The sequence below is a fragment of the Coenobita brevimanus genome, chromosome 91 (assembly GCF_032717465.1).
Source record: "Coenobita brevimanus isolate Jiangsu-jjx chromosome 91, ASM3271746v2, whole genome shotgun sequence".
Lineage (NCBI taxonomy): Eukaryota > Metazoa > Arthropoda > Malacostraca > Decapoda > Coenobitidae > Coenobita > Coenobita brevimanus.
Window position 1 is genome coordinate 8,874,492 of NC_137044.1, and position 26,114 is coordinate 8,900,605.

Here is a 26,114-nt window from a genome sequence, read left to right on the forward strand (position 1 = left end):
GTTAATTTGACATGTGGTGTGCACCATTATGTGTGCTGTGCTATGTAAGCCTGTTCTACATGTAATGCTGCCTTCTTCTTTCTCGGTCTCTATCATTCTACTTCTGTGTCTGTTTTCGTCTCTTCCTGTTGCCCCGTTAACTTTCATTTTTTTATATCTCATCTTTCCACATCAGGTAGCTGAACACTGAGTGACAAGCCTAATGGTTTCTTGTATCTCAGGAAACCATTTACAACACTGATGGGTAACCATATAACCAGAAAACAGGGTGATGTTGCACCTGCAATGGTGCCCCTGCTAACCATGTAGAACAATGCAAATGTGCGTTCATCAGAGAACCAAATCTTCACACTTTTCTCCTCGCCTTGTTGATGCGAGACATTGTCAGCTGAAAGTGAACATCAGTTCACTGCACAGGATGGCCCTGCTGGACAGTTGCTTGCCTGCAGTTGATTGGTCTGCTCAGCCAGACAGGCTGGGGTTGATCAACTACAACAACAACAACAACAATCAGGGCACACCTCATTACTGATTCCATCCAACCTCAATCTGAGCTGATAAATGAGGAGGGATGGCTGATGTACTGATCTAAGCCATGTCAGATGAATTCAGTCAGTTCTATTAACCCGTGGATTGTGCAATTACCTTTTTTTTTTATCCCACCCCGTGGTGCACAAAAAGGAAGGAAAAAAATGATTTTTTTCTAGTTTTGTTTATTATAAACATGAAGATAAACATCCAGGGCATCATCTGGTGAAAAGAAAAAAATCTCTCTCTCTCCATCTTTGCATAAGGCCATGCGCAAGTTTACGCACGGGAGTAGTGAAAAAAATGGACCAAAAAAAAAAAAAAAAGTTTTTGTTTTTGTTTATTATAAAGTTGATGATAAACATCCAGGGCATCATCTGGTGAAAAGAAAAAATCTCTCTCTCTCCATCTTTGCGTAGAGCCGTGCATAAGTTTGCGTAGGGGTGGAGTAGTTAGTGGTGATGCACAGCCAGCACAGCCTGAGCTGTGGCTCGCAATGTGACATTACCTAGCCTGAGCTGTGGTTTGCAATCCATGAGTTAAGGATAGCTCTGATGGCTGTACATCAGGAGGGGGGGTTGCAATATAGTGTTCAGGTTAAGATGTTGTAATGTCTGGTGCATGACATTTGGGAGGAGAGGGAGCAGAGTGATTGGCGTGAGATATATGATTGGTGTATTGTGAGGTGTCACTGAGAATGTACATGTTGAACTATGCTGCAGTGCTGAGGCCTCAGTGGTTGCTTTCTTGTGTTTGTACTAGCATTAAAGTCCCCAGCAATGATAGAACTGGGAATCTGTGTTAGGGGCAGGAGCTGAGGGTTGTATTGCATTGGTATGTTGTGAGAGGTGTCAGGAGGAATACAAATATTCCAGATGTTCATGTCTTGTTTGTGATGAGACTTACATTGTTGCAGATCTCTTACATGTTTGAGATTTTTTTCTCCAACAGCTTCCAGCAACTGTTGGGGAGTAATTAGCTGGTTTTAGTACTTATTTTAGCTTTCATTCCATAGGAAGCATCAAGCTGTACCATGGCCAGCCTCAATATGGGTTTCCTAAATAGGACACATGGTGTCATTTTTAATGGAGATATGAATAGCTATACATTATAAGCATTTTATTTGAATTATTTATATTAAAAATGCAATTATTATCATTTACAGATACATCTTCCAACTGCACAGTGGGTGGTTGTGAACAATCCTGCTCAGATTTAAAGGATGGAGGCTATGTATGTCATTGCCTGCGAGGCTTCAGAATCTCTCCTGATAATCCAAAAGTCTGTAATGATATTGATGAGTGTGCAGAATTTACACATAATTGTTCACAATTATGTACAAACCTGAATGGAACTCATGCTTGTTCCTGCCGTGAAGGCTTTAGAGCTGAGATCAATGGTGTGTGTCGCCTAGAGGAGGGGTCAATTACTTTGATTTACTCAGATAGTCCAGAGATTAGAGCCTTTAATCTGACAGCTAACAGAGCAATGAATGTTATCAAAGGAGACAATATTGAAGCGCTAGACTATGAACCACGATCTGGTATTGTATACTGGACTGACTCATATGGAAAAACTATTAAACGGTCATATCTCCCAGGCTCCCCTGAGAGAGCAAACGTAACAACAGGGTATGCCCAAAACCTAGATATAAAAAGTCGGGCTAAGCCCACTGGACTGGCTGTGGACTGGGCAGGCAAGAATCTGTACTGGAGTGAGACAGATCGCACTGGTAACAAGCCTAGAGGGTCTATCTTAGTCTCTACACTTGATGGTCGTTATCGCCATTCCGTAATTGCCACAGGATTAGAAGATCCCACATCAGTTGTTGTTGACCCTGACCATGGCTACATGTTCTGGACTGACATTGGTTCCATTCCCAAAATTGAGACTTCTTGGATGGATGGCAGTAAAAGAAGAATCCTGGTATCAGATGCCATCAGCCAACCTACAGGGCTCACAATTGACTTTGCCATGGAACACACGATATATTGGGTGGATGCCAAACTGAATAAAATTGAGATGATGCGTGAGGATGGATCCAGAAGAACCCTTGTTGCTTATGGGAATTACTTGAAGCATCCACTGTCCCTTGATGTGTTTGAGTCAAGTATATATTGGGTCACTCGAGACTCAGGAGAGATATACAGCATGGACAAGTTTGGAAGAGGAGTTCCTGTAAAGTTGCCTGGAGAATTTGCCAATCCAACCAGCATCAAAGGTTAGTGACAATACAGTACTGGGTACTGCATATTGTAAGGTAGTTGTTTTCTGTAGGTATGATACAGTAGGTCATCATTATACAGAAAGTTACCTTTGTTTTAAATGTTGCCTTTTCAGTAAAAACCACAGTAATCTACAAAATTAATGTCTGCTAAAGCTCTCTTGCTACCTATAAGTTTAATTTAACCATCTATCCATCTATGTGACCATAGCCAGATGCCTTAATCCCGTAAGGGGTGACCACAAACAAATCGCTTCCATGTCGCCTTGTCCCCTACCATTTTACTGTCCTTCCCCCAGCTTACACACCCCACTCTTATATACCTCTCCACTCCATCCCTCCATCTCATCCTCGGCGTCCCCTTCCCTCTGCCTCACGCACATATACTCTCCTCGTTAGTCTCTTGCTCTCCATCCTCTTCATGTAACCACATCATTTACAGTACGGGTTATGTGAAAAAGTTGTGATACTGTTTTTTGCAATGCATTCCTGATGTACATCAAGGCCTTTCTTTACTATTGCATAACATGATGTCTTTTCACTTTATTACATGAGCAAACTATAGAGGAGACTTCACAGTGAGACTCATCATACTGGTGTTTCTATGTTGTCAGTATGAGACACTTTCCTGGTCTGCATCTCTGTCTTTGTATTTCTTGATATACAGTCAAATTTCAGGCATTTAGCTCTTGCACTCCAGTGATGTATTTGGTTAGTTTATCCTTGTTATCTACAGTTTTATTCAACACAGGAAAGCCCTTTTTTTTGGGGGGGGTTGCTTTCCTTTTTTTTTGTGGTTTAATGAATATCATATCCAACCACCACAATTCAGATTGTCTTGAGGTGAATAATATTGTCTTGAGACTGCAAGATTTATGGAAAATGTCACGTGATACAAGAAACTAATATTCATCTGCTTGTAGACTATGCCTTGTAAAATACAAAGTCCTTGATAAATGTCATCTCTGAACACTGTCCGTTGCAGTCAAGTTCATATTAATTTACAAAAAAAAACTGCCAATTAAAGCTCCATTGTTACATATTACCCTGATGTGTCATTTCCCCCAGTTTTACAGTACTACTTGTATGGAAAACTTGGGGATATTCTGGAATACATCACCAACATATAATAAAAACTTGCTGTTTTACAATCATCACTGTCCATTCTCAGTGTATGCGGACAAGCGGTACAACACCAGCACAATGAGCCAGTGTGTGCGAGATACCCCGTGCAGCCATCTGTGCCTTATTGTGCCAGGTGGATATAAGTGTGCCTGTCCAGACAACAAAGGAGTCAAAAACACATATCCCAACTGTGATGCACGTAAGTACCATGTGTAGGATGCAGGCATACCCTGGTTTATTGATGCAATTGGTTAAGTAAAAACCCATCACTAGGTGGGGTATCGCATCTTAGGGTAGATTTAACATGTAAAGCATAGGGATGCATTTTTGAGCCTTGGGTTTACCCCCATCAAAGTCCAAAACCCACCCAAATGAGTCAAAAAAAGTTTGAAGCCAATCTAAATGGCCTAACAGCTGTAAAAGAAGCCAACCTAAGCCTAAAACCAGTGCCTGTCTCACTTGTACCCAGTCAAGGTCACTGAAGAATGCGATTGCCGACTCACATTCAAATTCTGTAGAGAAGAAGCAGCAGCAATGTATGCAATCCCACCATCAGATGTCCCAGGACAATTATATAAACATCTGTTATGCATAATAATAATGTATGAATGATGCAGAATCATCCAAGATGCAAATTATTGTGATGGAGAATTGCTGATGTTTTGACGGGAAATTCTCATGACGGGGAAAGTGATCAATGATGCAATCAGGACAGCTTTTTCAACGGTCCCTCTTTATGTCATTTTTGTTACTGTTCTGGTTGCTGAGCTCTTTTATTTTCTTCTCTCTTATTTTCCAACATTTATTTAGAAACTCCTTTGTATTTTCAAAACGTTTTCCCTTGAACAGCGCGAATGTAAACACATGATTTATCGAATGATGATGTGATCAGGATAGCCTGTTCAAAGGCCCCTCTTTATGTTGTTTAATTTACTGCTCTGGTTGCAGAGCTTCTTTATTTCTTCTTTATTATTTTCCAGCATTTGTTGAGAAATTTCTCTGTAATTTCAAAGCGCTTTCCCTTGAACAACCCAAATATAAACATGATTTATCAATCAATAATGCGATCAGGATTACCTTTACAACAGCCCATCTTTATGTAATTTTAGTTACTGTTCAGGCTGCTGAGCTCCTTTCATTTCTTTTCTCTTATTTTCCAACATTTATTCAGAAATTCCTTTGTATTTTCAAAGCATTTTTCCTTGAACAGCCCGAATGTAAACACATGATTTATCGATGTTACAGTTTTCATCAATGCATGAAATAACAACTCTCTAAGGTTTTCGTAATTATTCATCCATCCATCCATCATCCAATCCTACATTGCCCAGTGAGAAGCATAGGAGTCTGGTGCTCATAATTATTGATATTTATAAGTGGTAGGTGGGGGCGCTCACCATCCACTCACTCGATGTATTGCTGCTCTCGGGTGTCTGCCCTTTCCTCACTTCCATCCTTCTTTCCTTCCATCCTCTTCTGTCTTTCTATCCTTCATTCTTTCCTTGTCCTTCTGCCTACAGGTGACTTTACACTCCCTTTTCTGTCTTTCTTTCCTTCATTCTTTCCTTTTCCTTCTGCCTGTGGGTGACTACACTGAGTGGCAAGCCAAATGGTTTCCTGTACACCAGGAAACCATTTACTATGCTGGGTGGTAACCATATAACCAAATTTTGGCACCTGGTGGTTTAGTGGGTAATTATTGCACTCCAATTGGATTGAGCTAGTGAAGGTTTATATCCAAGGGATGGTTGGGGTTGATTGCTCATGTAATGCCACTCAGGGATGAGTGAGGCTGGTCACTCTCATCTTAAATGTCGAGACCAACTGCCTAGCCCCGGGCTCCTACACTCCTCTTGGAGCAATGTAGGATTGGATGATGGATGGATGGATGGATTTAAAATTATTATTATGTATTCCATGATAGGTCAGATGACAGTTCGATGGTCAAACATGAAATATTCTTTGTTTACTCGCCTAGTTGTCCATATTGTTTTGTATCATGTCTGATGGGTGAGAAATCTGTACCCCAAATGACAATGTTCACTCCACCTATGACTAAAACACATTAATTTAAGTTAAAAACAGTTTATAAATCAACCTAAACATTAAATTTAAGTCTAAAATATCATCAAAAGTGGTAACAAAAATAATCAAAACCCATCGCAAAACCAGAAGTAGGCCTACGATAGGCGGGGTAGGGTATTATTTCTACCCCCATCACTATTCTGGGGTATTGCCTCTAGGGGCATCGTAAATTGGGGTTTCCCTGTACTGTATATCTGCTGCTTTCTTTTTTTTAATATGTGTTAGCAGGTTGATATGGACAGCCACTGTCCACTCACTTGATGTTCAGCTTCCTTCTAGTGACATCATGGAGTGAAAAGCCATATGGTTTCTTGTAGCCCAGTATTCAGTGGGTGGTAACCATGTAACCAGATGGATACTGGGTGCTTTAGTAGGCTTATAATAACCAAACTGAAACTTAACAAATGAACCACACTGTCTTGGCTGAGATTCAATCTCAGTTCCCCACGCTTGATACGCGTGCACGTTACCACTGAGCCAAAGAGAGGATCCTCACTTGCCTCTAAGCAACGCAGGGTTTTTTACACCCCATTACATCACTCTTTTTCTCCCTTTGGTGATTAATTTGGCCAGTTTCGAACACATGGTAGCATAGCATCGGAGGCCACCGTTGGGGGCGCTGTGGACCACACCGGACAGCTCACCCCCAGGATGTAAGAACTAGGATGCTGGCAACTAACCAGCAACATCATTGCCCTCCAAGCCCTGCCTCACATCCCACACTGCTGCCAACCAATGTAATAACCAAATTGAAACTTAACAAATTAATCACACAGTCCTGGCCAAGATTTGATCTCAGGCCCCCGCGCTTGACACGCGCGCATGTTATCACTGAGCTAAAGAGGGGATCCCCCGTTTTTCCTCTATGCAACACGGGCTTTTATACAACCCCATTACAGGCTAAGTCAATCCAACCATATGTGGCCCATGAATATTTACACCTGAGGGATGGTTGGGGTTTACTGCTCACATAATGCCAGCAAGAGGATAGCAACTGGCCACTTTCACCTTAAGTATCTAGACTGAGTGTCCTGACCCTAGTCCTCTATGCTTCTGGTGGGGTAGTAAAGGACTGAATGATAGATGGTAATTTGCTAGGAGAGTTACATATCATACTGTGTAATATGCTTTGCACAGCAAACATTTATATGTTAATGTTTTATGCAATTCATTCACCTCAACAACTTTACAGATGTAATAGTGCATATGTGGTTTATGCTTAATAAAATATTGGACTACTCAGTGAGTGTATAACAGTGGTAATCATATTGCATTCTGCCTACTACTGAGTTATGCATTCATAGTTTCTTCTTAACTATCATTAGGCAAGTTAATCACTTTGTGTCTAGTATCTAAATCAAAATTTGAAATTCAGACACTCTTTTCCTATGTGAATCACACACACACACACACACACACACACACACACACACACACACACACACACACACACAAGATATCTCTCACTTTTTTCTTCCTTTTCAGCACATGAACCCATGAAAGCCAAACCACTGGGTTGTGGATGCCTCAATGGTGGAATCTGCACCTTAAATGACAGTACTAATGTTCTGCTGTGTGAGTGTCGAGATGGTTACTCTGGGGAGCTGTGTGAGACATACGTGGCACGCAGCTACATATCTCGGCAGCCTTGGTCTCCAGCCACTGTTATTGTGCCCATCGTGCTTATCATACTTGTGCTGGGAGCCTTGGCTGCACTTTATATCTTCTTTAACCGTAGACACATGTAAGATATTATTGTTGTTATTTTTTAGTAGGTGGTAGGTGAGGGCGCTCACCATCCTCCTCACTTGACGTAGTGCTGTTCTCTGTAACTTCCCTTTCCTCTCTTCCTTCCTTCTTTCCTTCCTTCCTCTTATGTCCTTCTTTCCATTCTTTCTTTCCTCTTCCTTCTGTCTGTGGGTGACACTACACTGAGTGACAAGACAAATGCTTTCCTGTACACCAGGAAATCATTTACCACACTGGGTGGTAACCACAGAACCAAAGTACAGCGCCTGGTGGTTAGTGGGTAATTAAGGCGCTCCAACCGGATTGAGCCTGTGTCAATTTATATCCAAGGGATGGTTGGGGTTTATTGCTCATGTAATGCCACTCGAGGATGAGTGAGGCTGGTCACTCTTATCTTAATTATCAGGACCAACTTGCCTAGCCCTGGCCTCCAATGCTCTTCAGGGGGCAACACAGGATTAAATGATGAATGTATGTTTGTAATTTTTTAGTATGTTTTTTTTTTTCTTTTTTCAACCATACATGTGCATAGGACATTATTGCTTTTAATATGAAATCTTTAATCTTTGCACCTTGAGGAGCACCCTCAGAATTGCACACTTTTTCCTATTTTTTTCCTCATCTTCAGCTCCACAATATGCCATGGCTCTCCTATCATCCCACTTAGTGTTTGTTGCACCACTGGGTAGTAAGGGCAGCGTGCATTACCTCTGTTAAGTCTTGGAGACACTCTGGTCTCTGATGTCACCATTTTTTTTTTTTTTTCTGCAAAACAGTCAAAAGTTAATATGCTTCATCTTATTGTCACAGCAAGAGGATGAATGCTGCAGAGGTGTTCTTGGTGTTTATTTCCAAAGGAATATGTATTCCTATTATATTCTTAGTTTTTTACAGTACCCTTTCCATTAAAGAACAGAACTAGTTCAGGATGTTCAAAAATCAAGAATTAGCTCACATCTGGGAGACCCCTTTATATCCTCTGCACAAACCACAAAGGTTACCCACAGGCATGCGTAAGAGAGTACAATACTGTATTCCTTTTTATATGGTACAACATAAAGGAGAACTGCCATTTATGCAGAAAATGGAACTGGGGAAAAGTGCATAAACCAATATTCTCAAAGGTAAACCTGGCTGCACTTTGTCTTCTTTAACCATAGACATGTGTTAAAACTGTATTCCTCTTAACTATTGTGGTATGCCTGAAGATTTCCTCTTAATCACTTAAATCCAATTATATATTTTTATAGTAGTGTTTGCTACAAAATCTTTAGTGTAGGGGGGAAGTTTTGATAATGAGGGGTAAGATATAGCCTTCAATAACCCCTTCATTATATGAGATCATTATCACCATCATTCACCATTATCATGCCATCTCTTTTTTCCATCCAAAGGTAGTGTGAGGGAAGATACAGAAAGCAAGAATAAAGGAAAGCTTTATAGAGGGAGAACTAATCAGCAGCATGCCCAGTGAAACAGGCCAAGCATTCATTTACTCACCATTCAAGGTTCTGAAATTCTGACTTCACTTCAGGCATAGCCATCCACACATATTGCCTATAAGAAATAGTTTATCTTTCGTTAGGCTGAATGACACTGCCTGGAAGCAACAAGAAGAGACAAAAAATGAGATCACCAGATTCATGGGGTTAAGTAGAAACTCAGGTTGGGAGGATCGTGCTTCAACCAAATAAAAAATAATGATCATCATCATTTATGAAAAAATTTCATTGGAATCAGATCTCTCACAGAACTGACCCCTCACAATTTTCATCCAACTAAATAATATACATATTAACTCCATACCAGATACCATATATGTAGAACATACCTCTATAATGTTTACACTGCCCTTTTTAATCCTTACATTCATAAATTTAAAGAAAATTGGGCAAATGAGGAAGTGAAGAAGCTTTGTGGTGTGGATGTGGATGTGATAGGAAGTGTTAGGAGAAACACACTGAGGTGGTTTGGCCATGTGGAAAGGATGGAGAGTGAGAGACTGACTAAGAAAGTGTATGTGAGTGAGATGGAGGATGGAAGAGGGAGGGGGAGGCCAAGGATGAGATGGAGGGATGGAGTGGAGAGGTATATGAGAGAGGGGAGTGTGAGCTGGGAGCAGGGCAGTGAAATGGTGGGGGACAGGGCAACATGGAGGTGATTTGTTTGTGGCCACCTCTTACAGGATTAAGGCGTCTGGCAAGAGACAGATAGATAGATAGATTACCAACTATGTGGTAATCATCACCAAAAAAATATCATGTCCACTATTCCAGTTTGATGTTTTCTTTCCTACCCATCTATATCTTAATAAATCATCATAGTATGTCTTTCATTTCTCAAATAATTTCAGAACGCTAAAGGGCCGAGGTCTTCCTGGTTCCAGTGTGGTGTTCCGGCAAGGCACCAATGTAGAAATTGGGCCTCCTTCTTTCATGGCTCCTTCAGATGGAGCAAATGGGGTAAGAATAGTTTTCTTTTATTACATTACAATTCCCAAAATCCAAAATGGCCAAGATCAAGAGGCTTTTGAAAATTTAAATTTATTCAGAAGCCTGGAATTCTCCATTATTACTATCAGTGGACATCTATGTGGTTGGCATTCCATAAGTAATCACTGTATCCAAGCTTTAATTTATTGTCTAGCAACCATCTTTTTTATGGAAACTGTGAAAATTAAAAAGTAAATTTTTATTTCCTCAGGCAGTTAAAAAACAAAAGGAAAAAAGATTAAGCACACCATGACTTAATTTTTGGAGGTAAATATATTGTTTTGACTCTGTCAGAGTTCTTTTGGAAAACCTTTCTTTTTTTTCTTCTTTTATATTTGAAATTCAGATTTTGGGAATTTCATTGTGCATCACTCGATGTAGAGCTGCTCCTGGGTGCCTGCCCTTTCCTCACTTCCTTCTTTCCTTCCTTCCTTCCTCTTCTGGCTTCATTAACTTCATTCTTTCCTCTTCCTTCTGTCTATGGGTGACTTTACACTCCCTCTTCTGTCCTTCTTTCCTTCATCCTTTCCTCTTCCTTCTGACTATGGGTGGCTCTACGCTAAGTAACCAGCCAAATGGTTTTCTGTACATCAGGAAACCATTTACTATGCTGGGTGGTAACCACAACCAAAGTATGGCGCCTGGTGGTTTAGTGGGTAATTAAGGCACTTCAATAGGAATGGGCCTGTGTAGGTTTATATCCAAGGGGTGGTTGAGGTTTATTGCTTGCATAATGCCACTCAGGGATGAGTTAGGCTGGTCACTCTCACCTTAATGTCAAGACCAACTTGCCTAGCCCCGGGCTCCTGTGCTTCTCATGGGGCAACATATGATTGAATGATGGATGGATGGATGGATAAAAGTTCATATTTAAAGAAACTGATAGATCTGTCAGTAGCTTACCGCCCTCAGCCTGTTGGCTCATAGTTGCGAAGCTCATAGGTCCCTACCCTGGGGTTCCCTTCTTTATTGAATTTTGAAAATGCCCAGTTTCATCCTGTATTGAGGACACCAGGAGCAAATGGGATAAAGAAACTGATAGATCTGTCAGTGTTTAACCCACTGGATCCCGGAATTCCTATGTGAGGTATTTTGCTGGAAGGGTGCTAGACGTACCACCCTCCGCCTGTCAGCTCATAGTCATGAAGCTCATAGGTCCCAACCCTGGGGTTCCCTTCTTTACCGAATTTTGAAAATGCCCCTGTCTCATATTGAGGACATTGGGCGCATATGGGTTTTATATATATATATATATATATATACTGTATACAGTCGACCCTCTGTCTTCGCAGGGTCACAAAGATCGAAAATCCATGGAAAATTGGTGCCCCCCTAAAAACACCCCTAGCCCCCCATTTCCTTCTTTAATGAAAGAAAACCCCTGTGTACATGTCAATAAACACTTTAAATATAATTAAAGTATGAAAAAAATTGTTTAATTGCGTAGGTGGATGGCCTCTCACACTGCTCGTCACAGCTACACTCTCACTCTCCACCACCGTTACCATGGTAACCACTGCAGTCGTCACACCACTGCAGAAAAGAAACAAAACATGTTTCATAAATACTTCCTCCACCACTTCCAGTGTACAGTGTTGTTCTTGTACTGTACTTTATACAATAATATACAATAATCTGCGGTATGCAGCGTGTGGCGTGAATGTGTTTCCGTTTTTCTCTGGACTTCAAAAAAGGTGATTTGGTTTCTCTGGTGACAAACCGCGAACAATCGAAACCGCAAACAGAGGAACCGCAAGGACAGAGGGTCGACTGTATATATATCTATATATATATATATAGATATATATACAGTATATTTACAGTATATATATACTCCCCGGAAAACAACTAACTAAAAAAACAAACAAGAAGCCTCGGACAAGGACTGACCAAACGTTGACGACCCAGGACCGGACAAAGGACTTGGTAATGTGTACATGGAATGTAAGAGGAGCGAATGATGAGGTGAAAGAGAGAGAGATTGTCCAGGTGCTTGAGGATGCGAAAGTGGATGTATGTGGAATAACTGAAACAAAATGGAGAGGAGAAAGTGTGAGAGAATGGGAGTATGGATGGGGTATATGTGCAGGAGTAGATGAGAATGAGAGGGCAAAGGAAGGAGTGTGTATAGTTGTGAGTAAAAGATGGAAGAAGAGCATAAGACAGTATGGATCAGTTGGGTCAAGGATTGTGTGGGTAAAGTTGAAAGTTGGAATACAAATGTGGGCGATTGTGTGTGTGTATGCGCCAACGCAAGATCGTGCTAGAAGAGTGAGAGAAGAGTTCTGGACAAATGTGGAAGTGTGCATGGAAAAGTTTGGAAGGAATGAGAGAGTGTTTTTGATCGGTGATATGAATGGTAAAGTTGGTAATGTGAAGGTGGATGGAATAGTTGGTGAGTGGGGTGTGCCTGCTGAGATAGATGAGAATGGGAGTGCGTTAGTGGACATCTGTGCTGGGAGGGTTGGTAATAGCCAATACCCTCTTCAGGCATAAAATGATCCACAGGTATACATGGCGAGTGATGAGAAGGGTGGGTGGTGATCTGAACGAAAGGAAGGCAATGATTGATTATGTGTGTGTGTGGATGAAAGGATGCGAAGATGTATATTGGATGCAAGAGTTTATAGAGGTTGGGGGAGTGGCCTTTCTGACCACTACTTGGTGGTGGCCAGAATTAGGATGCAAGTAAGATGGAGGAATAGAAGAAGGGAAATGCGAGAGGAAGGAGTAGTTGCAAGGAGAGTGGAAAGGTTACAAGAGGATGAGAAAAAGGCAGAGTATAAGAGAGAAGTGGAGGAACGATTGGGCAAATATGAATTGGAGCAGATGGGAGACGTGGAAGGTGTGTGTAAGATATTTACAGAAGAAATATGTGCAGCATGTGATGTGGTGTGTGGAAGGAAGAGAAGACGGAGGGGGGTGCAAGGAACAGCGTGGTGGACTGAAGAGGTGAAACAGGCTGTGGCACAAAAGAAGAAAGCATACAATGAATGGATGAGAAATAGGGGCGTGGAAGAAGTTGAGAGGCAGAAGAGAGAGTTATATGTGGAAAGGAAGAGAGGTGAAAAGATTAGTAAGAGAGAGTAAGAAGAGAGTGGATGAGGAATTTGGAAGGAATTTGAGTGTAAAGTGGAGGGACTGTAAGAAAATGTTCTGGAGAGAAGTGAAAAGAGTAAGACAGGGTGGAAGTGAAGTTAGCAGGGGAGTGAAAGATAAACATGGTAGATTACTAGTGGAGAAGGGAGAAAAAGTGAGCAGATGGAGAGAACACTTTGAGGAATTGTTGAACGTAGAGGATGGAAGTAATGCGAGTATAAGTGGCTGGGGAATGGCTGGGAGAAGGAGGGAGGTGAGAAGACAGGTAGAAATCAGTAGGATAGAGGTTGTGGAAGCAATGAAGAAAGTTAAATCGGGAAAGCCCCAGGAATTGATGGAGTGTGTGGTGAGATGCTGAAGCATGGGGAGAGATAGTAGTAGAATGGATGTGGAAGATGTGCAGATTGGCCTGGGAGGAAGGTGGAGTCCCGGAGGATTGGAAGTCAGGTATAATTATTCCCTTGTACAAAGGAAAAGGGGAAAAAGAAGTGTGTGGTAATCATAGGGGCATTTGTCTTCTTAGTATAATAGGAAAAGTGTATGGTAGGATACTTATAGACAGAGTTAGAGAAAGAACAGAGAAATTAGTTGGAGAAGAACAGGGAGGCTTTAGGAAGGGAAGAGGTTGTGTAGATCAGATATTCATTCTTAGATCTTTAGTGGAAAAGTTTCTAGAGAAGGGAAAGAAGTTGTATGCGGCTTTCATGGATTTGGAGAAAGCATATGACAGGGTGGATAGACAAGGATTGTGGAAAGTGTTAAGAATATATGGAGTAGATGGGAAGTTGTTGAATGCTGTGAAGAGTACGTATGATGGTGCTAAGGCTGCAGTGCGTGTGGATGGTGAACTAAGTGAATTTTTCTCTTTGAAAGTTGGTTTGAAACAGGGATGTGTCATGTCTCCATGGTTGTTCAATCTGTACATGGATGGGGTAATAAAAGAGGTACAAGGTAGGGTAGTGGATGTTGGAGTGGCCCTGGTGAGAGAGGATAGTGTTTGGAAACTCCCTGTACTGTTGTTTGCAGATGATACTGTGTTGTTGAGTGAAGATGAAGGGGTGCTGCAAGGCTTGGTGGATGAGTTTGAGAGAGTGTGTAAGAAACGGAACCTAAAGGTGAATGTAGGGAAGAGTAAAGTGATGGTCTTTGAGAGAGGTGAAGTCAGTGAATGTATAGCGAGGTTGGATGGTGAGGAATTGGAAAATGTGAGTACGTTTAAGTATTTGGGTAGTGTGATGAGTAAGGATGGAGGTTTGGAGGGTGAAGTGCTTGAAAGGGTACAGCAGGGAAGAAAGGTTGCTGGTTCCTTGAAAGCAGTGATAAGAAACAGGGAAGTGAGCATGGAAGTAAAAAGTTACTACATGACAGTATTGTGATACCAACTCTAACGTACGGAAGTGAAGCTTGGACGTTGTTGGAAGGACACAAGTCAAGAGTGAGAGCAGTGGAAATGAGTTATTTAAGAGGAGCTTGTGGAGTCACGTGGAGAGACAGGCTGACGAATGAGGATATAAAGGAGCGTTGTGGTGTTGATGTGGATGTGATAGGAAGCGTTAGGAGAACACACTGAGGTGGTTTGGCCATGTGGAGAGGATGGAGGGTGAAAGACTGACGAAGAGAGTGTATGTGAGTGAGGTGGAGGGTGGAAGAGGGAGGGGGAGACCGAGGATGAGATGGAGGGATGGGGTGGAGAGGTATATGAGAGAGGGGGGTGTGAGTTGGGAGCAGGGTAGTGAAATGGCGGGGGACAGGGCGACTTGGAGGCGATTTGTTTGTGGCCACCCCAAACGGGATTGAGGCGTCTGGCAATAGATAGATAGATATATATATATATATATATATATATATATATATATCGTGGTAGGTGGGGGCGCTCACCATCCACTCACTCAATGTAGTGCTGCTCTCGGGTGTCTGCCCTGTCCCCTCCTCCATCCGTCTTTCCTTCCATCTTCTTCTATCTCTCTTTCCTTCATGCTTTCCTCGTCCTTCTGCCTACAGGTGACTTTACACTCCCTCTTCTGTCTTTCATTACTTCATTCTTTCCTCTTCCTTCTGCCTGTGGGTGACTCTACACTGAGTGACAAGCGAAATGGTTTCCTGTACACCAGGAGACCATTTACTATGCTGGGTGATAACCATATAACCAAATTTTGGCACCTGTTGGTTTAGTGGGTAATTATTGTTGCTCCAATCAGATTGAGCCGGTGAAGGTTTATATCCAAGGGATGGTTGGGGTTTATTGCTCACGTAATGCCACTCAGGGATGAGTGAGGTTGGTCACTCTCATCTCAAATGTCAGGACCAACTGCCTAGCCCCGGGCTCCTACGCTCCTCATGGGGCAACGTAGGATTAGATGATGATGATATATATATATATATATATATATAAATATATATATATAATATATATATATATATATATATATATATATATATATATATATATATATATATATATATATATATATATATATATATATATATATATATATATATATATATATATATATATATATATATATATATATATATATATATATATATATATATATATATATATATATATATATATATATATATATATATATATATATACATTTACAGTATACAGTAACCCCTCCAATATCCGGATCAATAGAGCCATCGGTAGGTTCGGATATTGGTTTCGTCTGGATATTGGGCCCCAGCTTATGGACTTGTACTTATGGACCCTAACTCAGAGAAACACCTATACAACTCCCTCCGGACATGCATAGCACCTATTTAACACCCAAGTCACACCAATAAGGCACATAAATGACTGAAATAAATGCAAAAGAAACATAAAATGAGGGTTTAGAAGTATGTTCATACATTAATAAACATTCTGGTACTTATGGACTCTAACCGAACCTAACTCTGAAAAACACATTCCTACTGCACATGCATGAGGTAAGTATAGTATGGAAAAAAGTACAGTATGACACATTCTGGTAAGTATAGTATGGAAAAAAGTACAATATGAAACATTCTGGCTACTTACAGCAAGTCCCTGGCCACCTCGATGAATAACCGCCTCCTCTCGGACTCTGACAGTAAGAACGATTTCCTGAAGCACTTGCAGTACACTCTTCCTGAAGTCTTGCACTGAACTTAGTCAATAACACACAGAAGTCCGTTCTCTTCACAGTGTTCACTTTAGTCCAAATAATGTTCCATTAAAATTTAGTGTTGCACATTAGTTAACTTTTCCCAAGTTTTTTTTATTTTCCAAAGCCAAAACAAAGAAGGTTAGTTACGTTAAATTTCTTTTCTACTGAGTCTTTTCTCTCATTTCGAAAACCTTAACACAACACACCATTTTTTTCACTGCACAACACTCAAAATTCCCGTGTGGTCTAGTGGAGAAGTTCTTGCTGTTTATTCACTGTCAGAGTCCGAGAGTATCACTGGCAGGTGACCAAGGGGTGCATCGGTGGGTCGTGGTGATGGCGTACCGACTACAGAAGACTCTGAAGATAGCCGCAAACTCACATCGAGCGGTGACTCCACTGTAGCTGATGTGCTGGGCTGTGGCTCGGAGCATGAGGGCCTGTCTTGGGGAGGCAACGGAGTGGAACCAGGGCTTGGCACAGCGGGGGTCACGGGCCTGAAAAAACTGTCAATCGTTGACTGACGCAAGGACCGACGATTCTGGTGATTGATGATGCGCTGCCGGAAAGCACGCACTTCCTCCACGAGTCCCAAGGGCCCCATCTCCCTGTAGCAGTCAGGGTGTTCCAGGTAGTCTAGGACGAACTCTAGATGTTCCCAGAGTGCGCTCAGCTTGGGGATGGCTGGAGTAGTGTCCTGCTGAGAGGAGTCCGCATCATCATCGCCTTTGTCGTCGGAATCTTCAAGTTCGGGACTGACACCAGCAACCGAAGACGCAATCTCGATATCAGACAACGTCTGATACCCAGGATCGCCCTCGTCATCGTCCAACCACTCACGAACATCGTCCACATCAACATCGTCGCCGTGCGTACGTAGCCGTGCATGGAAGTCATCCATGTCAAACCCTAGGAAATCGTACTCCACATCTGTTCCGAGAAGCAGACGAGACCAACCATTTTCAAGAGGTTTCACAGGGACTTCCTTCCATGCACTAGCCCAGTTGTACAGCGCAGACTTGATGTTGTAGCGGCGAAGGTTTTCCAAAGTCCGCTTGCCTCGAGTGTCACGTCCTTCCCTGCGCTCGTCCTCGTCCTCGAGAACAACCATCACCTCGTCCAGGAACTTCCGACGGTACAGGCGCTCTGTTGCCACGATCACTCCTTGGTCCATGGGTTGAATGAGAGCAGTCGTATTAGGTGGCAGAAACATGCACCTAATACGGCCATTCTCGGCAACCAAGTCCTTGTCGCACGGGTGGGCAGGTGCATTGTCGAGGAGAAGGAGAGCCTTTACCTGGTCGCGAGGAATTCCCAGTGTCTTCGTCTGGTACTGGATGACCTCCTTGATGAAGTGACGGTGAAACCAGTCTTTGAAAATCACAGCTGTGAACCATGCTTTCAAAGAATGGTACCATACGACAGGAAGGACATCCATCACCCCACGAAGGCACCGAGGCTGCTTTGCACGGCCAACAATAACGGGCTTAAGCCGGTGCATGCCGTTAGCATTGGCACAACACAAAGCAGATATCCGTTCCTTGGAAAGCTTGCGGCCAGGTACACGCTTCTCCGTCTCATCGGCTAGAGTGTTCGTTGGCACCGAGCGATAGAATAGGCCAGTTTCGTCAGCGTTATAGACTTGACCGAGAGTGAGGCCCTCCCTGTCGATCAAGCCTTTCACCTTGTGCCAAAACTCGTCAACTCCATCCTCGTTAGCGTCCAATGCTTCGCCATGTGCTTTACGGTTAGTAAGGCCATGTCGCAACATGAACGCGAAGAGCCAACCCTCGGATGCCTTGAAGTCTAGGGCGTCGTGAAGCCTTGCAAACTTCTCAGCAGCAGCCTTCAGCTCCGTTCCACGTACCATCACACCAGCTGCACGTTGCTGTCGATACCAAATCAACGTGGAGCGGTCGATTTCTGCATACTTGGGGGTAAACATAACCTTCCTTTCCACGTTGCGTTTGCTTCTCAACGAGAAGTCAGCCGTGTACTGCATGAGCTTGTCTCGGGAACGCTTGATATTGAACAAAGTCGACCGGGCCAGGTTGAACTCGCGGAGAATGCGTGAAGAAGACCAACCCGCATCAACTTTCTCCAATATCTCCCGTTTCTTCTCCAGAGTCAACACCACTCTCTTCCTTTTCTCAGGAGGCGGGGCCATCATCACACACACTAAGAGGAGGGCAGAGAGCAGCAGGAGGCCTTGCAGCAAGTACGGCACCACCACAAAAGCGAGCACGTGGGCAGCCATGACGAAGAGCGTAGGTCCAGTCGCGGTGAGAGACAGGCGGGAAGTGGGGAGGATGCAGCGGCGCTCTATCGGACGTCGGAGGAATGACGAACCAAAGCAGTGCTCTCACGCGGTGCGCGCGGCAAGTTCAAATTACGGACGGCAAAAAATTGATTTCTTTTTTAATTTTTTTGGATTTTTGGACCATTTTGGGAATGTTTGATCCCAGGACGATAAGGTTCGGTTAGTGGGGATGTTCGGTTATTGGGCGTCCGGATATTAGAGTGATTACTGTATATATATATTTTTTACGTGTCTGACTTCTGGGCAAAGGCCTCAGGGCCTATTCCCAAGTCCCAGTGTTCCTCCCTGGGGCCCAGTAGCCCTCCTTTGTCTCCACATGTCACCACTTTGGCACTAACACTCATCATCCATCTTGAATACATGCTAGGGCTGTCTCATACAGGACTGGTGTACTAGTATTAGCCGTGGTACTTTATGACATGTCGGTGGGTCATCTGGTAGATCAGAAAAATCTGCTTTTCATGAAATTCAAATCCTTAAACTGTTCCCTGCCCCAGCCAGGATTCAAACTTTGGTCCATTAGGACTGCAGGCCATCTCTCTACCAATTCAGTATATATATATATATATATATATATATATATATATACAGTAAAAGTCCTCTCATTCGGCTTCTGGTCTTATGGTCATTCTTTTGGCGGTTTTCATATACAGTCCCAGTACGAAAGTTCTCTGCTCTTCTGGCACATATGCTGAGCCAATTGGCCACTTTGGCACTTTTGGTGCTAGATCTAGTGCTTTTCATAATAATTTATCACCAATAAATATTAGATTTGCCTCTATATCTAGCACATTTTGAAGTCCAATTTTGCATGAAAGTTTGAGCAGTTCACCTATAGTTTAGCGCATTTTGAAGTTGAGCATAGCGCTTTTGAAGATTTCTGCCTCCCAACACTGCATGCGCCGTCGGCCATCATGACTTGTGAGTGTCTGGCTTTGTGAGCGGAACCTTTTGAAAGTTTGGAAAATTTGTTGTGCTAGGTAGTAAAGGAGAAGGATACTCATAGACTCAAGCATACAGAAATGTCCATGACTAGGATGATTGGGTGGATGTGCAGTGCATCCTTGACTGCAAGGCCAAGGGGAAGGGGGGGAGGGAGGGTTTATGATGGAAGAGTTGCGAGGAAGAATGGAACTGAACTGTAATGGTGTAGCAATGAGGAGGGGCAGACTGAGATGGTTTGGCATGTGGAGAGGATGAGGGATGACAATTGGGTGCAGAATGTGAGCAATGTGAACACTGAGAGTAGGGTTGTGAAAGGCAGACCAAAAAGGACGTGGGACAAGGCCACAGAGTGTGACCTCAAGGATAGGGAACAGAAGAGGGAGGCTGCCAGAAATTGAACTGTATGGATAGCCAGCAATAGGTGACCAAGGACAACACATGGAAGCATGTTGGAGCCTTTATAAACAAAAACGAAACGAAACTTGGGACGCATGGTACCAATTAGGATGAGATCCATTCTGTGCTTTCATTATCATACAATTCTGTTATCACATGCCATGTTCTGTACGAATTAAGTGTGATAACCAAGTGAACCGTAACCATAAAACATGTATTACTGAACTGTATTCAGCTGTGATACTCTCTGAGTCACTCTCAGTTGATTACATGACCCCTCCCACAAGCAACATTCAGTTTCATTCAGAGATGGAGAGACTTCAAGCTGAAAGTGTTAGGTATTGCCATCATTAACCTCTTCAGTATCTGAGATCCTTCCAGACATTAAGAAAATCAACTAGTGGTAGCAAAAATGAAGTCATAAAGCACAGTATACTGTATATGATTGCACTGTTGCAGTTGATTATTTATTTATTTATTTATTTTTAGGTAAAAACAAAAAGAAAAAATTTAAAAAAAAGGTTAGGGTATTTTTTCTTTCTTTCTTTATTTACTTATTTATTTTTTATCAGGTGCCAATTGAAGGAGATGTCAACTTGGGTGAGATTGAACCCAAGAACCATAACTTCAGCAACCCCATGTATGATGCCATGGGGTCCATGGAAGGCAGAGCAGCTCCAGACCAGACCAATAGCAGCAAAGGTCTTTATGAAGTGCCTTTAGAATCAAGCAAGTCTAAGAGCTACAGCTTAGAGAACCAGGAGAGCAGCAATGGTACATCCCAGCCTCCTGCTTTGGCTGTTCTTTCTCCGTCAGCAATGATGCAAAAAGCTTCCCCCAACATACAGCTTCGTAAAAAAGAGCTTAGTCCTTCTAGTAATGACACTGGCAAGGATACACAGAAGCTTGTAGTAGAGGATGATAATTCTGAATGTTAAGACTGTTTTAATAATTATGTTGGAAGCTAAGTAGAAAATTTTTTGAACCAACTGAATGATTGCTACCATTACCTGTGCTTAGGGAAACCGTCCCACATACAAACCAGATACAATAGTTTTGATGTACTGGACTGCCAGATAAAGTATTTGGCTTATGTGCCCTGTTTTTATAAAGTTGAATGAAGTAATTATGCTTCAGCATATAAACCGTGTAAAAACAAATGCTTTAAGAACTGAAAACATGATTTAAAAGTAACCAAGTTGTATTTGGTGCTTATTTCAGAAATAGTATTAAGCCAATGCTGAAGTGATCACATGATCATTACAGAAGGTTGACATATTCCTCAGAGTGAAATTGTTATGCTTGAGACCAACCAGTGTTTAACAGTGCTGTGGTATTCCTTTTGTGTTATTTTTTGTAATATATGTATATGTATATATAATATATATGTATATTACAAACTAGAAAAATAACAATGGTTGGTGATAGCAATATGTAAATTACTATATTTTTACACAAGTATATAGACTCGTGGTATATTTTCATCATTTTCGTGACTGTTTTTAGTCGGGCCTAAAGTTTGTATCATGCCAGAATGATGGCCTTGACCTTTATGATATTTAAATTTTTATCCTATTTATACTGTATTAGCATTTCCTTCTTTAGAGGCATTGATTGAAGCTAGGAGATTCATATATAAAGAAAAATATTGTCTATTTTATAATGAACTCAAGCCGTCCATAATAAATATATATATATTGTAATACACATTCCATGTCGTAGGAGTAATGATGATGTACTTATTTTGAAAACCATATGTACAGTATTTTATTAAGTATGGGTTAGTGAAAGGTAACCAGTTAAGTGAGCAGTGGTAGAAGCCTTGTTGGCAAGTGTCCCGTGTCTGCTCATCTCCACAGCAGAAATTGTTAGATTTTTAATGTTTAACCTCCCCACCTACAACCCTACTTGAATAACCTCAAGGCTCATGCACATTCCATGCACCACTGCTTTTACCAATGGAATTATTCCTGTGGACATTTTATTGTAAATAATGTCATGTATATATATGATTTTATGCAATTGACTGTGAGAATGAATAGAGTTTATTGTATATCCTATACTCAGTCCGTCGACAGTTGACATTGATTTCGGTGTCACAAATGTGCTATATTAAATGGCCTGACATATGAAGTCTTCTTTTAACCTTGCTGAATTAACATGCATTGTGATGGATGGGATGCAAGACACATCAAATCTGTTGTATGTACAGTAAAAGTACTCTAATCCGACCAGCAATAATCTGAAAATCCCAATACTCCGGATTTTTCCAGAAAAATTTTTTCGAATTTTTCTGGTCTTTTTTCGAATTTTTTCGGGACTTTATGTATTTATCTGGCCTGGACTTGTTACTGGACTTGGATGTACCTGCCTGCAACTGTTCATCTACACTTCTATATGCTCCTCATGGGGCAACGTAGGATTGGATGATGGATGGATGAAAACAATAACCCATACCATTGTACAGTAAGTGTTTATTTAATAACCATGTACATATTTTTTATGTGTTCAGAGGTCCCTCCCAATAGTCCGAAAAAAACGATTGTCCAAAAGACCCTTGGTCCACTGCTATTTGGATTACAGGACTTTTACTGTATATATTTCTGTTGTGTTTGCTGGTAGTTAAAAATCTTTGTAGATTAGTTTAAATGATTTTGGATGTCTGTAAGTCGCGATGTCTGTGAGCAAAGGTATCCAAGAAAATTGATGATTGTGAAGGGAAAAGGTAACTCAGAGTATAAATGTTCGAGAGAGAGAGAGAGAGAGAGAGAGAGACAAACACTTGAAGTTTTGAAAGACTTTAGTACCTGGGTGCAGTTACAGAAAAGAGACAAAGGTACAAAGGAAGTAGGAAACATAGTAACACAAGGATAACTGAGAATGGTACTAAGACAACCTTAATAGGTGTATGTGTTATGCTACAAGAGGACTTCATAAGAGAGTATAAGCACAGTACTCACAATGTGAGTGGAAGATTGGTGTGTTGTGAATATGAGGTGATGAGAACTATATGCATTCTGCATAGATAAAATAAGATGAAAAAAAATACTACTACAAACCCTTGTATGAGAGTTGTGAAATAAGAAATTTGAATTGGTGGCAACCATCATCCACTCACTTGATGTAGTGCTATCTGCTTCCTTAGCCTTTATCATTCTCTTTCTGTGCCTGCCCTCCTCTCTTCCTATTTCTCCCATCTTTTCTGTCACTTCTTATTGCTTTTCTTTCCTTTACAGGTGGCTTTACATTGAGTGATAAGCCTAATGGTTTCCTGTAAGCCAGGAAATCATTTACAACGCTAAGTGGTAACCATATAACCAAACCATACGTGCTCCCTACATGTCAGCAAGTGGGTTGGTGGAGGGTTAGTGCCCCTCCCCGTAAAACAACTAACTCAAAGTCAAATGGCCACCCCTTAAGGGATTATGGCGTCTGGCAATAGATAGATAGATAGAATGATCAGGGACTTAAACAGTGTGCTTAAAAGTTATAGCTACAGAGAAATAATGGATATAACTAGGATGATTAAAATTTGAGTGAGTGAATTTACAGATAGAAGGAGGCATGGTATTACAAGATGATGGTGTGGTATGATGAATAAATGTAAGATGAAATAAGATGTATAAAATACGGAAGTAAATACATTAAAAAATAACTGAACAGAATGGGGAGGTTTGTGGGAATATATATGTGGCAGGTGTTTTACCCTATGTTTAACCTGACACATGAGAGATGGCTGTGTCCCACAGATATTATTAAAGAACTGGTAGTGGATGACTTGGCATGTTAGCTGAATCAGTTATTTCAATAGCTTGAGTGGTGAGTTAATTAATATTTGGATTATTTACCTTGTCACTGTTGAAAGTTTCTAATTCCTTCCTTTTCACCTCTTCTGGTTTCTGCCCACCTCATGCACATGAGAAACTGGAACAAGATAATGATGATAGGTGTTAACTATATGACTACCAGGATTTCTCTAAACTGAATTATATACTGGGTTCCTAAATGTGTCCAATGCGGTGAAAGAGTTGAGCTTTTTTTTTTTTTTTTCTTCACTGTAAGGATTTCTGACATTCAAACAAAACATCTGATGTTGAATTATATACTTTAGGTGTGTCCACAGAAGCAAAAAGATTGATGTGCCATTACTGAATGTGATTCACTGTATATGTGTAGTATTCCCATGATTCATATTATTTTATTTTGAATACAGTAGAGTATTTTATTCATAGTGTCACAAAACACCTCAATATTTCTTTGTTAAAAGATAAGGGCAAAATTGCCTGAAATACCACTCTTTACTTGGGTGTCATTACCTGCAACACTCCGAGATTCCCTAATATTTCATCATATATGGTACTTTGTGCTCAGCAATACTTCTGATCCACCCATTACTAATGAAGGATAACTGTGAAAGGGCTTATACATTTACTGTTCATATGTAATTTGTATACTGTTTTAGCAATACTGAACATACCCCATACTAGTGATTTGAATAGTGTCCTTACTGGTGATGATTTTCCATTGTCATACAGTTTCCAGGAAACATATTTTTATGAGTCCCCTCTGAAGTAAGAGTTATACTGAGTTATGGCTTAGTCACTGCAGGTTTATATTTACATCCCACATGTAGAAAGGAAATCACTACACTGGAAACTGCATTTGTGTTATAACAACAAGTGTCAGAATATAAATATTATAAAATACAAACACTGGAAAAGCAGAGAAGAGTGTCATGATAATTTATCATCAGTTATGTATGAAACTGAAGTTTCCATACCACTGCACACACAACCAAGAATTCAACCTTAATTATTTTTGTCGAGGTATGTAAACAGGGGAGTGAACTCTATAAACACATAATATGTACAGCCGAGCAGAGACTGTGTAACATGTACAAACTCTACCCGTTTCATAAAATACTTTGTCATTTAAAGAGTAAGTTTCATCTTAAGTAACTTGAAACTTCTGGTGATATGGACACATCCATCATTAACACCGATGAAGAAACTTTGAACTTTGTGTTGGGATGCTTTCCACACAGTCACACAGATTTTACATATAACTTGAAGGAATTAAATGAGGGCAGATCGTTTCTACTGTGACAGAATGGTGTCTCTAGGCCCTTCAGGACCTGTAAAATACAACTTGAATGCACTTTGTATATTAGAACTGCTCGCCCTTGTAAGTCAAGCCCAAGTTGCCTGCTACAGTTCATTTGTTCACATACAGAGAAACTGCTATAGATGAGTGGAAGTACAGTAAGCAGAAAAAGTTGAGTATCTGCTTGAGACAAAAGCTAAAAATGAATGCAGACATGGGTTGTATCATAATGTTTGAATTTTAAAAAGTATGATATGTAATTTTTGATGCAGCGTAGGACTGAAAAATATGTTGCATAGAATACGAGTTAGGGGAGAAAATCGTCGGGTACTCAGCTTTAAGTGCTTGGAAGCTATGCTATGTAAATGCTGCAAAATCGAATGGGATTTAAGATCACTGTAGGGACAAAGAGTACTGTGTAGATGAACTTTACAATATTCTAAAAATTATGGAGGTAAAGGGGACCCTGTGTGAAAGTATACTGCTACCAAATATCTTGTGTGGCAGTGAAACCTGGGCAGTGAGAAGTAAGGGAGATCTTAAAATTTATTTTTTTCTCAGCAGTTTTAGATAAAAGAGGGACAGACAGTTGTTGGTCAGTATAATGTTCTGCTTTGACTGAGCTGACTTGCAGCATGAAGGCCAGTGACACATTTCAGTGAAGTAATGCAGTACTGTAATCTATCACACAAGAAGGGTAATGCTAATGTCTCAGTTACACAATATGACATAACAAGGTGTATGTACTACACTGTGTATGCAATGGAATTCTGTGTAACTACATTGGGAATAAAAATGAGTGGTAGAAATTAGGGGGTATATGTTAAAAAGTGGATATGCGATATGGATATATCACTTGCTTATTAAACAATAAATGAATTAGTTAATACAAGAGTGTAAGTGCCATAGATTTA

General features: G+C 41.1%; 1 protein-coding gene across 4 annotated transcripts in view; it reads left to right on the forward strand.

Annotated features, from left to right (window-relative positions):
* The window catches only part of mgl (low-density lipoprotein receptor-related protein megalin), a 729,243-nt gene extending 707,017 nt beyond the window's left edge, over window positions 1-22,226 (forward strand). For all 4 annotated transcript variants that reach the window (XM_080281751.1, XM_080281752.1, XM_080281753.1 and 1 more), the window contains 5 exons: window positions 1,694-2,749; window positions 3,924-4,076; window positions 7,448-7,706; window positions 10,065-10,173; window positions 20,670-22,226. In XM_080281751.1, coding sequence (XP_080137877.1) covers window positions 1,694-2,749; window positions 3,924-4,076; window positions 7,448-7,706; window positions 10,065-10,173; window positions 20,670-21,035 — 1,943 coding nt within the window. In that variant the 3' untranslated portion in view covers window positions 21,036-22,226. The remainder of the gene's footprint in view (window positions 1-1,693; window positions 2,750-3,923; window positions 4,077-7,447; window positions 7,707-10,064; window positions 10,174-20,669) is intronic.
* The last annotated feature ends 3,888 nt before the right edge of the window (window positions 22,227-26,114 follow it).